Source organism: Hippopotamus amphibius, chromosome 13, assembly GCF_030028045.1.
Source record: "Hippopotamus amphibius kiboko isolate mHipAmp2 chromosome 13, mHipAmp2.hap2, whole genome shotgun sequence".
In the NCBI taxonomy this organism is placed as follows: Eukaryota; Metazoa; Chordata; class Mammalia; order Artiodactyla; family Hippopotamidae; genus Hippopotamus; species Hippopotamus amphibius.
Window position 1 is genome coordinate 34,894,911 of NC_080198.1, and position 15,772 is coordinate 34,910,682.

The 15,772-nt window shown below is 54.8% G+C and overlaps 1 protein-coding gene across 3 annotated transcripts in view; it reads right to left on the reverse strand.

Annotated features, from left to right (window-relative positions):
- Nucleotides 1-6,424: 6,424 nt before the first annotated feature.
- Nucleotides 6,425-15,772, reverse strand: part of PRKCD (protein kinase C delta) — a 28,936-nt gene continuing 19,588 nt past the window's right edge. Inside the window, exons 8-19 of one of the 3 annotated variants that reach the window (XM_057706281.1) lie at nucleotides 15,322-15,407; nucleotides 14,941-15,070; nucleotides 13,752-13,852; nucleotides 12,935-13,031; nucleotides 12,629-12,741; nucleotides 12,308-12,481; nucleotides 11,918-12,009; nucleotides 11,309-11,371; nucleotides 10,168-10,306; nucleotides 9,828-10,016; nucleotides 9,096-9,224; nucleotides 6,425-7,177 (exon numbers count right to left, since the gene is read on the reverse strand). In XM_057706281.1, the coding sequence (XP_057562264.1) occupies nucleotides 7,019-7,177; nucleotides 9,096-9,224; nucleotides 9,828-10,016; nucleotides 10,168-10,306; nucleotides 11,309-11,371; nucleotides 11,918-12,009; nucleotides 12,308-12,481; nucleotides 12,629-12,741; nucleotides 12,935-13,031; nucleotides 13,752-13,852; nucleotides 14,941-15,070; nucleotides 15,322-15,407 (1,472 nt within the window). In that variant the 3' untranslated portion in view covers nucleotides 6,425-7,018. The remainder of the gene's footprint in view (nucleotides 7,178-9,095; nucleotides 9,225-9,827; nucleotides 10,017-10,167; nucleotides 10,307-11,308; nucleotides 11,372-11,917; nucleotides 12,010-12,307; nucleotides 12,482-12,628; nucleotides 12,742-12,934; nucleotides 13,032-13,751; nucleotides 13,853-14,940; nucleotides 15,071-15,321; nucleotides 15,408-15,772) is intronic. The other 2 variants (XM_057706282.1, XM_057706283.1) reach the window with 2 other exon arrangements.

Sequence of the window (15,772 nt, forward strand, 5' to 3'; positions counted from 1 at the left end):
GCCTGCGGTGGGCGCTCACGCAGGGGTCCCAGGGTCCAGGGCTGGGGATTTCCAAACACAGGAGCTGGGTGGTACTGACTAGCGACTTCACTTTCCAGGGTGTGGCCCCTAACAGCCGCATCTCGCTGCTCCACCAGGACGACTGGGCAAAATGCAGACTCCTGGATCTCAACCAACTGGCTCTCAATCCTGGTGCCCGTTGGACTGCGGGGCGCTTTAGCAATACTGATGTGGGGTCCCTTCCAGAGACCACCTAGAACTAGACCAGGGGCAGCCTGGGCATCAGGGTCCTATGTACAGTCAGGGCTGAGACCTGCTGGTTAGAGCTTAGCATAAAGGACATGTGTTACCTGTATGCTTTGCGCGCTGACTCGGAGAGCCACTGCCTTAAAGGGATTGTGGTCTGTGCAGCCCATTCATTCATTCACTCATTCACTCATTCACCCTTTGTTCCATCCTTTACCTTTGGGCGCCCTCACAAGCTGGCACATGGAACCACAGGGCGGAATCACTCTGAAGTTTTGGTTCTCTAACGTGCTCGTCTTGATGCCTTGGCCCTGCACCACTTTCCACATCAGGAAAGCACTTAACACCTTCCCAGCTGCTGGGTGTTCTGCTTGCTTTCAGTTTTTCCCAATTAATCCATGAGGTGGTGGGCATCCTGGGCCAGCCTCCTGGGGCCTGTGGGTGAGACTCCTCTGGGTAGCTCTGCTTGGGAAGGGGGAGTGCTGCATCGCAGGGTGGGTGCATTTTAGGATTTATTTATTTATTCGTTCATTCATTCATTCCACGCCCCAAGGCTTGTAGGGTCTTTAGTTCCCCGACCAGGGATCAAATTCGTGCCACCTGTAGTGGAAGCGCAGAGTCCTAACCACCGGTCCACCAGGGAATTCCTGCATTTTAGGTTTTAACTGAAATTGCCAACATGCCCTCCTGCAGTCTGGTCAGAAGCCCCAAGGGTTCCAATGTGCAGCTGACAGGCCCACTATCCTTAGCATGTTTCATCCCCTTGAGGGGATGGAGTCACGGTGACTGCTGTTTACTAAGCATCTACTGTGTCCTGAGCCCACGGGATGAGCTTACAGAAATCATCCTAGTCCCCGAGCAGCAGCACAGTTACACACATACCTTGGCAATGTTACAAGTTTGGTTCTAGACTACCGAAATAAAGCATGGATCACACAAAATTTTGTTTCCCAGTGCATATAAAAGATATGGGACTTCCTAGGTGGCACAGTGGGTAAGAATCTGCCCACCAATGCAGGGGACACGGGTTTGATCCCTGCCCCAGGAAGATACCACATGCCGTGGAGCAACTAAGCCCGTGTGCCACAACTATTGAGGCTGCGCTCTAGAGCCAGTGAGCCACAACTATTGAGCCCAAGTGCCGCAACTACTGAAGTCCATGCGCCTAGAACCCGTGCTCTGCAACAAGAGAGGCCACTGCAATGAGAAGCCTGCACACCACAACAAAGAGTAGCCCCTGCTCGCCACAACTAAAGAAAGCCCGTGTGCAGCAACGAAGACCCAATACAGCCAATAAAATAAATAAATTAATTAAAAAAATAAATAAAATAAAAGATGTTTACACTATACTGTAGTCTATTAAGGGTACAATAGCATTAGGTCTAAAAAAACAATGCACATACCTTAATTAAAAAGTACTTTATTGCTAAAACATACTGACCATCATCTGAGCCTTCAGCAAGCCATAATCTTTTTGCTGGTAGAGGGTCGTATCTCGACGTTGATGTCTGCTGACTGATCAAAGTGGTGATTGCTTGAAGACTGAGGAAGCCATGGCAATTTCTTAAAATAAGATGACAACGAAATTTACCATATCAAGTGACTCTTCCTCTCATGAACAACTTCTCTATAGTACGCGGTGCTGTTTGAGAGCGTTTTACTCACAGTAGAACTTCTTCCCAAACTGGAGACAATCCTCTCAAGCCCTGCCACTGCTTTATCAACTAAGTTTATGTAATATTCTAAATCCTTTGTTGCCATTTCAATAATCTTCGCAATATCTTCACCAGGAGTAGTTTCCGTCCCAAGAAACCACTTTCTTTGCTCATTCATAAGAAGAAATTCCTCATTTGTTAAAAGTTTTATCATGAGATTGCAGCAATTCAGTTACATCTTCAGGCTCTACTTCTAACTCTAGTTCTTCTGCTATCTCCAACACACCTGCAGTGACTTCCTCCACTGAAGCCCTGAACTCCTCAAAGTCATCCAGGAGGGTTGGAATCAACTTCTTCCAAACTTCTGTTGACACCTGGACCTCTTTCCATGGATCACAAATGTCTTCATGGCATGCAGAATGGTAAATCTTTTCCAGAAGGTTTTCAATTTTCAGATCCATCAGAGGAATCAGTAACTGTGGCAGCTTATGAAAGCTTATAGCCTTATGAAATGTATTTCTTAAATAATAAGATTTGAAAGTCAAAATTACTCCTTGGGGACTTCCTAGGTGGTGCAGTGGTTAAGAATCCGCCTGCCAATGCAGGGGACATGGGTGCTTCAGGTAGATTCCACATGCCACAGAGCAACTAAGCCCGTGTGCCACAACTACTGAGCCTGAGCTCTAGAGCCCATGAGCCACAACTATTGAGTCCGCATGCTTCAACTACTGAAGCTCACGTGCCTAGAGCCCGTGCTCTGCAACAAGAGAAGCCACTGCAATGAGGAGCTCACGCATCACAATAAAGAGTAGCCCCCACTCGCGCAACTAGAGAAAGCCCATGTGCAGCCACAAAGACCTAAAGCAGCCAATAAATAAATAAGTTTATTTATTAAAAAAAAAAAAGAATTTGTTAAAAAAAAAATTACTCCTTGGTCCATGGGCTGGATCTTGTATCAGCAGGCTTGAAAAGAACATTAATCTCATACGTCTCCCTCAGAGCTCTTGAGTGACTAGGTGCATTGTCAATAAGTAGTAACATTTTGAAAGGAATCTATTTTTTCTGAGAAGTAGGTTTCAACAATGTGCTTCAAATATTCAGTAAACCATGTTGTAAACAGATGTGCTGTCATCCGGGCTTTGTGGTCTCATGTACAGACCACAGGCAGAGTGGATTCAGCATCATCCCAAGGGGCCCTAGGATTTCAGTAATGGTAAACGAGCCTTGGCTTCAGCTTCAGCTCACCAGCTGCATTAGCTGCATTAGAGTCAGCTTGTCCTTTGAAGCTTTGGGGCCAGGCATTGACTTCTCCTCTCTTGCTATGAAAGACCTGGGTAGCATTTTCTTCCAAGATAAGGCTGTTTTGTCTACAATGATATATCTGTTGTTTCGTGTAGCCACCTTTGATAATTATCTTAGCCAGCTCTTCTGGATAACTTGCTGCAGCTTCTACATCAGCACTTGGGGCTTCACCTCGCACTTTTACTTTATGGAGAAATCTTGTTTCCAAAGACCTCATAAACCAACCTCTGCTAGCTTCAGATTTTTCTTCCGCAGCTTCCTTAGCTCTCTCAGCCTTCACAGAATTGAAGAGAGTTAGGGCCTGGTTCTGGATTAGGCTTTGGCTTAAAGGAATGTTGCAGCTGGTCTGATCTTCTATCCAGACCACTAACACTTTCTCCACATCAGCAATAAGGCCGTTTCACTTTCTTATCATTTGTATGTTCACAGGGTCAGCACTTTTAATTTCCTTTAAGAACTTTTCCTTTACACTCACAGCTTGGCTAACTGGCCCAAGAGGCCCAGCTTTCAGCCTGCCTCAGTTTTCCATATGCCTTCCTCACTGAGTTTAATCATTTTTAGCTTTGGATTTAAAAGGACATGCGACTCTTTCTTTCACTTGAACACTTAGAAGCCATTAAAGGTTATTAATTGGCCTCATTTCAAAATCGTCCTGTCTCAGGGAATAGGGAGGCTGAAGAGAGGGAGAGGGACAGGGGAACAGCTGGACAGTGGAGCAGTCAGACACACAATATTTACGGATTAAGTTTTTGGGTTTGTTTGTTTTTTTTTTCTTTTTTTTGGCTGCCTTGTGTGGCATGTGGGATCTTAGTTCCCCATGCAGGGACTGAACCCGTGTCCCCTGCAGTGAAAGCGTGGGAAGTTCCCCCCACTGGACTGCCAGGGAAGCTCGGATTAAGTTCTTATATGGGCGCAGTTTGTGGTGCCACAGAACAATTACGATAGTAACATCAGAGATCACTGATCACCACAGCAAATAGAATAATAATTTTAAAATTTGACATATTGCGAGAATTACCAAAATGTGACACCGAAACACAAAGTGAGCAAGTGCCATTGGAGAAATGGCGTCGATCGACTTGATCCACGCAGGGTTGCCACAAACCTTTAATCTGCAAAGAACATGATGTCTGCAAAGTGTAGTAAAGCGAAGCGCAATGAAATGAGGTCTGCCTGCATCCCCATTTTATAGTAAAGGAAACTGGAGCTCCGGGAGGTTGTCACTCCCTGAGGCCACACAACTGGGGACACAGGATTTGAAACCAGGGGCATCTGACAGCAGAGCCTTGCTCCTGCCCCCACACCCTCCTCCATCTTTGTCAGTCTGCTCAGCACTGAGTGTGAGTCCTGGTACACATCTCAGGCGGGGGCCAAGCTCGCTGCTCTGCCTGCACACCTCCTTGGCAGGTGGAGGGCTGTCTGCCTGCTTCCAGACCCCCACGTCCCAGTGAAAGTGTGGCTCTGGGTCTAGTCACGAGAGGCATTTCCTGGGGCGCCAGTCAGGCCTGTGTTTACCCAACCCTGGGAACAGGCCTGGAGCCACACAGCGTCCCAGGCCGTTTGGCAGCATCCCTGGCAGCTGCTTCCCCGTCCCCCAGGCACCATGGGGTACCCAGCATCTGTCTCTGAGGGGTTCCCCAGAGCCGGGAGCTCCACGAGGCCGTAGGGAGTAATGGTCCCGTGTTACAGATGAGGAACTGAGGCCCAAGGAAGAAACGTGTGGCGGTTACAGTGTGTGGGTGGTGCAGCAGAACTCACACTCCCGTTCTTCCCGCCACCCTCTACTGCCTCTGGCTGTAAAACTACTTTCTCCCCCAGCCCACGCAGGAGGAGACAGGCTCTGGGTGAACAGCTCTGACTTGGAGCTGCAGGACGACGGTGAGAGGCTCTGAATTCACACACCAACTGTATTTCTCTTCTAAACGCACTCTGGACCGCCCTGGGGGTCTCTGGGGCCTGTGCAGCAGAAGTAGGGAACAGGGGTCCCCAGGAGCCTCCTCTGAGCTCTCACAGCCCCAGCGTCCCCCAGCACAGCCCATATCACGCTGTTTCCCCCACCTGACTGTGATACCAAGGGGACAAAGCCCCATTTCTGGGGCTTTCACTGCTGGACGCAGAGCAGGGATTCAAGTGCTTCCTGAGAAGATGGCAGGTGGGGAGGGGTGGGGGACACTTGGTCTCTCTGGGAGGGCCTGGCCCCCCCATCCCCACAGCCCCCTCCCCTGGCCAGCTCCAGCCCCACCTATCCGGCTCCTCTCCAGCTGTGGAAACTTGTACCTCAGCCCAGAAAAATGAACTTGCTGGAAGTCAGCTGCTTGGCTGCCAGGGCCAGCCAACCCAGCGCTGGGGGCACCTCGCCCACCACCAGGGACGAGGGCGGGGGCTGGACCAGAGGGGCTGGAGGGCGGGCCCTGCCTGAGGCCTGTGCCCAGAGAGAAGCGGAGAGAAAGAAACAGGAAGCAGAGAGCAGCCCATGAGGTGGTGGGGACAGAGAGCTGCACGCCAGGGGGACACCGGCTGCCACCAGTTTCCTCCCTGCACAAGGGCACACTGGAGCAAGGCTCTCAGCCTCAACCCGACCACTTGGCATGTCTCGCTTTTTCCTCCTACCCTGCTCCTCTCCCTGTCCCCAGGTAAGAAAGAACTCCTGAGAGATAGATTCTAGAACTCAGACATGGACTCCTCTGTGGCAAGGGCGGGGGACAAACATGAGATGAGCAGTTAAACCGAGTGCTGCCTGGCTTTGTCCCCATTTTACAGATAAGGAAACAGAGGTTTCAAGTGATTAAGGGACATCTTAAAAGCCACATCTCTTGGCTACTGTGCAATTTGAATCCAGGTCTGCCTGAAGCCTGAGTGTATTTCCTCTCTCTCCCCGTCCTCCTTCCCCAGTCCGGGCTGGCCCCGACGCCTTCACTTACGTCTCGCAGCCAGGCCTTGCCCTGTCCCGCTCTTCCGCGCTCGCCCCTCACTCTTCTGAGACAGACTCTCTGCAGCCAGTCCCGCCTCTTCCCATCACCCCACAGAGACATCTGGGGCTGCTCCCTCAGTCACCTAGAAACGTTTTCTGCTTTTGGCCCACGGCCCTAGAGCCAGAGGAAACCCATAAATACAAACACATTTGCATGAAAGCCCAGGGGTCCGTATTTGCAGCTAACAGGTCGGTTTAGCTTCCAAGACAGAGCTGCCAGAAGCGGGAGCAGCGGCCACCAGTTTCCTGGGACAAATGTGTCCCGACAGCCAGGTCGGTACCAGTTGGTGTTTATTTAGACACAGAAATAAAAGAACCTGGTGGTTCAAACAGCTTGTGCTCCTTTTTTTGGGGGGTGGGGGGGTGGGACGTGGGGAGGGTATGCAGCGTATATATAATATATATATTTTAAAAGATCAACATCTCACCAGTCCCCCACATTTTCTCTCTACTGAGCAGTATATACAGCCTATATATATATATATACACACACACACATATGTGTATATATATATATTATATATTTTTTTCAATAGATAACTACATTCAAGTAATGAAACACAGGATTTACAATTTCCCTCTGAGGGCAGAGGAAAAGCACATTCACACACAATTCACAGAGGAAGTACCATGAGAGCCCAGCCAGACAGGAGCTGAGGCCCCCCTGGGAGACGAGGCGGGCAGCAGCAGAAATGACCACAGTCGCGCCGTTGCTTATTGTGGGGGGCGGGCGGGTGCCGATGAAGGGGGGGCCCTGCCTGCGCTGCCTGGGCCGGGGGGCAGGTCGTGCTGGCCGACCCAGGCTCCCTGGCTGGGGTGGGTTGGGGGCACGTGTCTGGCAACCTCAATTGTCCAGGAGCCTCTCGAATTTGGGGTTCACGAAGGAGAAGCCAGCAAATGCTGTTTGGTCCATGGAGTCGATGAGGTTCTTGTCGCTGTAGGATAGGCGCGCCTTCTCGTTCAGGAACTCTTGGTCGAAGTTGTTGTAGTCTCCAGGGGACCTCTGCAAGCAGAGGGCAGGGGTGGATAAGCGGGACCCAAGGGGCAACCTTCTGAAGGTTTCTGAGGTTCCGGGAACCCATTCCTGGAGCCAGAATCCCTGTTGGGCTGGGCCAAGCCAGAGCTGTCCTTGTTAAGAACAGAAAAGGGGAGTCTTTCCGCTGGAAGGAGGATGTTGTTACCAAGGGGATGAGGGAAGCCAGCAGGGGGCCTGGAGGGGAAAGGTGGGCATCCACCCAAGTAGGGTTCTAGAAGACTACAGCCCTGGGCCAAACCCCACCCACCACCTGTTTTTGTAGGTCCTGCAAGCTAAGACTGGCTTCTGCATTTTTAAGTGTTTAGGAAAAAATCAAAAGGAGAATAACACTTCATGACGTGAAAATTAAATGAAATTCAAAGTTTGGCATCCATAAATAAAGTTTTATTAGTACACAACCACACCCACTCACGGACATACCGTCTATGGCTGCTTTGAGACTATCTGGCCTACGAAGCCTACGATATTTACTATCAGGCTGTTCACAGGAAACGTTTGCCAACTCTCTGCTTCTGAGGGTACAATGAAAGGGTGACAGAAAGAGGTCTCAAGCTGGTGGCCCTCAGGCCAAACTGAGCTGCAGGTACAACCATCTTGACTAGCTGTGGGTTTTAATGGCATTTGAGCCAATATTTTAAAATTGGGCAATGTGACATAAAAATCCAAGTGTCCGGCTTCTTTTGAAAACTGACAGAAAAGAGCAGCCCCGGGCCCATTTCCTGGCACGTCCGCCCACTCTCGGTGCTGAAAACCCCTTTGCCAGCTTGTCACAGGCCCCACTTCCCACCGACAGGGTCTGCTGATCAGCACACCTGCCTGCTGTTATTTAAAATCAACCTATCCCTCTTTCTATCGAAAGCAAGACACTGAAAGCAGGCTGTGTGATTTTCCCACAGCTGGCCCGGCCTGGCAGTGATGTGCCCAGTGCAGGAGGCACTGAGTTTGAGGTCCCTGGAGTGGGGGAATGCTCTGAGGCCTCAAGACACAAAGAGCGGGGGGCATGACACAGGCTGCTCAGTGGGAACAGCGTGTCCTGACAGAGGAGGGGAAGCAAAGGAGAGAAAGGGGATGGGAGGCAAGAGCTGGGCTCAGGGAAGGGCCAAGGAGTCCAACTTCTGAGAAGGCCAGCTTGCCTCTGCTCTCATGCTGGCTCCTTGGCGGCTTCTCTAGATTCTAGGCTCTTATGCAAACCATCCCTCCTCTACCCGGAATGCCTCCTGTCTGCCCTTGGTCTGGCCGAGCCTCCCCAGCCCTGCCTACAACCCATTTCCCCTCAGACCCACCCCGAGCTGTGCATCCTGGGCTCCTGACAACAGACCCTCCCAAAGGCAACTGATCATGTGTGGCCCTGTGACATCTCTTATACTGCTGTCATTTACCAAAAAATGACCATCGGTGTGCAAGTTTCTTATCTCTCTGAGGAGCTAGGGCCCCTCCAGCTCTGGGACTGGGCCTCCCACTCTGCTTTGCAGCCTGGCACCGTGCTCTGCACACAGAAAGCAGTGTTCTCGATATTTTTTCGAAAGTGGATTGGATGGATGGATAGATGGAGGGAGGAAGGCCTTAGCTCTGATTCCCAAAGCACAGTCCCCTGCACACAGTGGGTTTTAAAGAATGTATGCAAACGGGTGGCTGGATCCAATGTTGCCAAGGTTTGTGGACTGACTGACTGACTGACTGAGGAGAAATGGTGAGAATACAAGGGTAGAGGCTGTGGCTCAGTGTGCCAGGGAGGTTGGGAAAGCATATTTGCTAGAAGAAGGGAGAGGAGGAGAGCGTGTAAATGATGCAGGAGAGAAGCAGGGCAGAGCAGGAGGAGCCCACCCCGGAAGGCAGTGGGGGACAACATCGAGTGGGCGGCCCCCACCTGAGTGGGATCACGTACCACTTTGGGCTTGAAGGGAGGCTCCACCGCACGTTTCTCCAGCAGAGCCCAGTTGATGGTCTTGAAGAAGGGGTGGATTTTGATGTTCCCTGTCACTCCCAGCCTCCTGGTTGTGTCCCGTTCAAGCAGCTGCAACCCAGCAGGGAACCCGGTTAGCACCCAAGGGCGGTAGGAAATCGGAGCCTCAGAAAACCCCCAAGCAGCCTGAGGGGTGCCCAGGCCCGTCCAGCCCAGCCCGGCATCACAGCCCAGGGCCTCTGGGGCTGAGGCATCCTGTCTGGCCTCTGTGCTCAGGTCCGCTGGAGAAACAGGGCGTGGGCTGGGGCTGCCGGCCCTCTCAGCTGGCGGGACGCGAGAGTAAAAGCAGTGGCCGTTTATTGAGTGTTTACCATCCGCCTGGCATCACACATTTATGTTTTCTCTCCCCCCCAGACTCTGTGAGAAAGGTCCTCTCTTAGCCTCACTTTGCAGATAAGGAGACAGATTCAGAGTCTGGCCTAAGGTCTCCTCACCCCAAGTCCACCGTTGCCAGGCCAAGCTGACTCAGTGCAGGGAACCCGGACGGGAGGTCTCGAGAACGTGGCAGGAGAGTGACCCCTCACCCCCCACCCCAGTGTGTCAGGACAGGAGCATCAGTGAGGCTGCCATCCCTGAGACAGGAGGCTCCTGGCACTCCCGCGACCGGGCATCGGCCAGCCCCTGCCCCGGCCAGCCCCACCCAGGGGCTCCCACCTTCTCCAGGATGTCCTTGGACTCCCTGGTGATCCAGCGGGGATAATACGGTGAGTCCACACGGATGGACTCAAAGAGTTCGTCCTCATCGTCACCGTGGAAGGGGGACTGACCGATGAGCATCTCGTAGAGAAGGACTCCGAAGGACCACCAGTCCACCGAGAACGAGTACTTCAGGCCCTGCAGGATCTGGGGCAGAGGAGTCGCCGGAGCTGAGTCCCCTGGAGCACAAGCCCCGGCCGGGCCTCCTCAGCCTCTCGGCGGCGGCGCGGACGTCACCGCCCCCACCCTGTGGAGACAAGGTGTCGGCCGGGGCTGGGGCCAGGAGGGTGCCGCTCACCTCGGGGGCGATGTAGTCAGGGGTGCCGCAGAAGGTGCTGGCCTGTTTGTCCCCGAACATGTTCTCCTTGCACATGCCGAAGTCAGCAATCTTGATGTGGCCATCCCGGTCCAGCATCACGTTGTCCAGCTTGAGGTCCCTGCAGGGAGGGGAAAGGAAAAGGAGTCGTTAGGGCCCAGTTCCCCTCCTCCCCACAGCCCCCTCCCATGTCCCCACTGTCAGCACTGAAAGCCTAGAACTCTTCCCATGGGGACGAGGGAATGAGGAAGAGGAGGAGAAAGAGGTGCTAAAAAGAGGTGCTTCCTGCAAGCTGCCTACTGTGTGCTATGTGCTGGCCACACACCATCCTACTTCCTGAAGCCCAGAATGAGGCTCAGAGGGGCAGTATCACTTGCCTAGGGTCACCCAGCTGGTCAGCTTTGGAAGCACCCCGGGCTCAGGTTTGTCAGACTCCACAAGGGCAGGGAACCTGTCTCCTTTATGTAGGTAGTTGTTTGAGTAGATAACTTAGGCACATGGTAACAAGCACCAGAAAAGGGGACCAGCACAAGGCCCCTCTTCCACTCATCTCATTTGCCAGGCTCTCCCTAGAGTGAGTCCAGGCACAGGTAGCACATTACTTTTTAAAGTCTGGGCCCTAATATTCAACATGTACTGTCCCACAGATTGGTTTTCCAGCTGACAACATACCATGGCCTCATCCCGCAATAGTACACAGAGCACAGCCTCAGCCTTGTGGATGGTACATGTTAATCTATGGCAGGATGGGACCGTCATTTACTGGGTGAGAATTTATGAGGCGTCCCCATTGGTGGAAGCTCAGCGTGCTCGGATGGGGCTTCAGAGGGAAACCAGTGGCTCCGAGGGAGGGAGGCACCACACCAATCCGTGCTGCACTCCCGCCAAAGGTGTCGAGCATGAGCAGGGAGTTCCCAGTCCCTGGAGCTGCACCAGCCTCAGCTAAAGGGCCACAAGGAATTCCAGCAATGCAGTAGGTGGTTTAAGCACGTACCCGACTAAAGACTGACTCGAAGAGGAGATGGGGCCACCATTGGACCGGGACCCACTCAGAGCATTTCAGGGGATAGGATGGGGTTGGGGCCTCCCCTCCTAAACAGCCCCCACCTCCCGATCCCCGCACCTGTAAATGATCCCTTTCTGGTGTAGAAACTGTAGTCCACAGACTATCTCGGCCGCATAAAACCTGGATGAGACACACACACACACACACACAAAGCATCCTGAGATTTCTGTGAGCAGCCCCTACGTCTCCCTGGGTCTTCATCCCCACCCCCAGGGACAGGAAATGTTGCAAATAACCCCCCGGACAACCTGGACCTGATCAAGCACATCTCGTACCGGGCAAGTAGGGGCTGGTAGCCAAGGCAGAAAAGAAAATTGTGAAGAAAAAAGCTCCAAATCAGACAATCTCTGTCCTAAGAGTGTATGCATTTACAGACATGCCTATGTGCACACACATATGGCTCGGGGGTACATGCTAGTTTGGGGGCCACCCACCTGGGTCCTGCATTGTGCCCGATCACCCACCCACTGAGGCCCAAGGAGGGGACAGGACCTGGCATGTCTAGGCTGTGTTCCAGCCACAGCTCACCCAGGGGCGGGGAATGGCCCTGGCCACCCTGAGTCTCTCCAACCCCAGCTCCAGCCCAGGCTGGCTTCTCCAGGAGGAGGGAAGAGGAATGGAAGGCAGTTGGGCAGAGGGCTCTTCCCCCACCAGGGCCTCACGTACGTGGCACGGTAGAGCTCGAAGCGGCCTTTGTCCTGGATGTGGTACATCAGGTCGCCCCCGTTGAGGAACTCCATCACAAAGAACAGGTGGTCCTGCGGCGGGAGGGTGGTGAGCACAGGCACAGAAAGCAGCGGGAGGCTCCCTCACGAGGACCACCAGGGGCAAGCCCCACCGGGCAGCGGGGGACACCTCTGCCCTGGGGGCCGTGCGAGGGGAAGGACGGCCCTGCCCTGAGGAGTCTGAGGAAGCGGGGACGCAGCCCTGCCTTAAGTGGTCTGAGGAGGAAGACTGGGCCCTGCCCTGGCGCGTCTCAATGGGAGACGCGGCCCTGACCCGAGCGACGGAGGGGGGCTGTGGGCCAGGGGCACGGGCAGCGGGCGAGCCAGGCACCTTGGTCTGGAAGGTACAGAAGAGGTGGGTGAGAAAGGGACTCTCCCCAGCGAGCGCCAGCACCCGCTTCTCCACCATAGTGCACTCTACGTCGTCATCGATCAGAACCACGTCCTTCTTGAGGGCCTTGACAGCGAAGAATTCCTTCTTGCCCTTCAGCTCTGCGAGCAGCACCTGACGCATGGGCGGGGGCGCTGAGCAGGGGAGGGCCGGACCAAAGGCCAGGCGCGGGGCCCCACCCAACCCGGATGCAGCCAGGGAGGGTGGGAAGCAGGTACTCCCGCATTCCCAGGCCGGGTCCCTTGGGCTGCCTGCCCTCACCTTCCCAAAGCTGCCTTTGCCCAGGACCTTGACGAAAGTGAAGTTCTCAATGCTGCACTTGGTGCTGCTCTCCCAGATCTTGCCGTAGGTCCCATAGGTCTCGGAGGTCTTTCCTGCCCGAGAGACAGAAGCTTCAGACTCACATCTCTGCTCTGCTTGGGGCCCAGAGGGTGGTCCCTCCCTGCTGCGTCTCCCCGCCCCCGGAAGTGTCTTCTCTCCGGTGGCACTCCGCTGTGTGGGGAGGCTGGGCCTCGTGCTGGTGTGGGGGGGCAGGGGCTTTCCTGGAAGGAATGGGCACAGCGTCACCTGGGACATCATCTCCAGAGACTCCTGGCTTCTTCTCGAAATTCTGGTAGATCCCAACAGTCTCTGTAGTCTCGGATTCCGACCTCCGGGTAGGTCTCTGGAGGGAGGTGGGGGTCAGGGGGCCAGAGGTCATTCCACGGTCAGAACTCCCAACCCAGAAGGAGGACCCCCAACAACCCATAACCCCACCCTCAATACCAATGGGGGACAGCGGGGCAGAGCCCGGGACCCCAGGTGCTACGTGTGCGTGTACACGTATGTGAGAGCGTACACACACACACACACACACACACACACACTCTTCCAGCACAGAGACGAGTTGGTGATCTGGAAGGCACTGATTACAAACAAAAGTTTTGGAAATTGAACCCTACCTTCCCAACCACTTACTCAATAGATTTTTGTGTTGCCTTCACTTTTTCTTCCCCCCCTCACTTGTGATAGATTCTAGAATTTTAAAGTTTTGTGGCCTCCTTCAAGCTCCACCCATACCCAAACACACACACACACACACACACACACACACACACACACACACACACACACGCAAAACATATACACATAAAGCCTTTAGTTCCAAGCATCCCAACCTTGTGGTTGTCCAGGTTCACCCTCAGGAAAAACACTGCTTGAATAACTAATTTCTTAGGAGAACAAGCCCACCACCCTCTAATCCCCAGTCCTTGAACTGGATCTTGCCGAAGTGGGGTCTTGGGTATAAACACCCCTCACTGCAGTTCCCCAGGAGAGGCCATGAGCCCTGACTGGTCCGCAGCCCCGCCGCCCTCTGTCCAAGGTTCCTACAGCGCCTGCCCACCTGGGTGACTTGGTTCAAGGCCTCGGCCAAGAGCTTCTGGTTGATGCCGCAGAGGTTGGCCACCTTCATCTGGCACTTATGGTGCACGTTCATGCCGCAGTCTGGGGTGGGAGAGAAGCAGGGCCATCAGGGCCCCTGCCCGGCAGGCAGACAGCAGGCTCCAAGAGGGCTGTGCCCCCGCCCCGGGCCCAGCCAAGGGCAGGGAGGGATGGAGAAGAGAGCAGGAGAGAGGGCTCTCGGCGGGGTCTGCTGGGTTTCCTGCCTTTAGAAGAAGATGTATCTGAAGCCATCACAAGCACCTCAAATCTTTCATTATCTAAAGAAGGAAAAGAGGGCTTCCCTGGTGGCCCAGTGGTTAAGAACCCGCCTGCCAACCCAGGAGACACGGGTTCGAGCCCTGGCCCGGGAAGATCCCGCATGCCTCGGAGCAACGAAGCCGGTGCTCCACAACGACGGAGCCTGCACTCTAGAGCCCGCGAGCCGCAGCGATTGAGCCTGTGCTGCAACTACGGAAGCCCGCGCACCTAGAGACCGTGTTCTACAAGAGAAGCCACTGCAATGAGAAGCCTGTGCGCCGCAATGAAGAGTAGCCCTGGCTCTCCACAACTAGCGAAAGCCAGCGCGCAGCAACGAAGACCCAAGGCAGCCAATAAATAAATAAATAAAATTTTAAAAAAAAAGAAGGAAAAGAAAAAACAAACGTCTGGGACAAGCTAGACAAGCCACTTTTCCTCCAGAGGTCTCGTTTCAGTAAAGCCTTAAGGTGGGGGAGGGCTGCGAGGAGCACGTGCTGAGCTGGTGTCAGACGGGCCCTGGCCGAGCACCTTCTGCCCGCTTTCCCCTCAGTGACTGTCTGGGGCCTACTCGACTCTAACCCATTTTACACTTGAGGACATGGAGCTCAGAGCGGTGGGGCCACCTCCCGGTGGTCACGTAGCAGTAAATGGCAGAGTCTGTCGGGCCAGTGGGGAGGGGCCCGGGGCCCTCCCCCACGGGAGATTCCACGAGCGAGGGGGCAAAGGCAGCCGTAGCTGGTCGCAGTGTCCTAGGGTCCAGGTGGGCCCTCCCCGGGTGGGCCCTCCCCTCCCCTCCCCTCCCCTCCCCTCCCCCCCCCCTCCCCTCCCCTCCCCCCCCCCTCCCCTCCCCTCCCCTCCCCTCCCACCACAGCCCCCGCCCAGCCAGCACACACCTTCACACTTTAATCCTTGCTTCACCAGGCCCCAGAGCAGGCTACCACAGTGGTCACAGAAGGTGGGGCTCATGTAGTTATAAACCTTGAAGCGGTGCGGCATGTCGATGTTGAAACGTTCTTTCTGGAACTAGGGGTTCAGGGTTGGGGGCGGGTCACGTGCCGGCTCCAGCCCCTTCCTCACTCCCTAGCTCTCCTTGACCCAACCCCATGCGTGGCAAGATCCCCAAGAGGCCTGCGTGGGGACTGGGAAACCCAGGGGTCCCAGGGGCCAGGCCAGGGGAAGGAAGGACCGAGAACACTGGGGAGGAAGGGTGACCCCACAGGGAAGGGGTGGGGCGCGCCCGAACCCCTCCCGCCCGGGCCCGGGCCCGGCCTCACTATGGTGTCCCGGCTGTTGGCCGCAGTGCCCGTACACCGGCCGATGATCTTGTCGATGCATTTCTTGTGGATGGCAGCGTTGCACTCTTGAGGAGGCGCAGGCCCAGGAGGGGGACGGGGAGGCCCAGGAGGGGCAGAGTCTGTGAGCTGGCGCCCGCCGGCCCCGTCCTGCCCTCTACACAAAGCCACCGTTCTCCCCGACCGCCCACACCCACACCCCACAGAGGCCTCGGCCTCGAGCTTGATTTTTCCCTCCTCCCGCCAGTCCCTGTGGGAGGAGCCTGGGAAGGCTAGGGTGGGGAGGACAGGCCGATCTGGCGGGTCTCAGAGATGAGGGAGGGCTCGAGGAGTCCTGGTGGGCAGTGGGCAGGGAGGGGGGCAGAAGAGAGGGGCGGGGGGATGGCAGTGAGAGAACCGGAGGCAGGGGAGCCCTCTTTGTGGCCCAGGACAG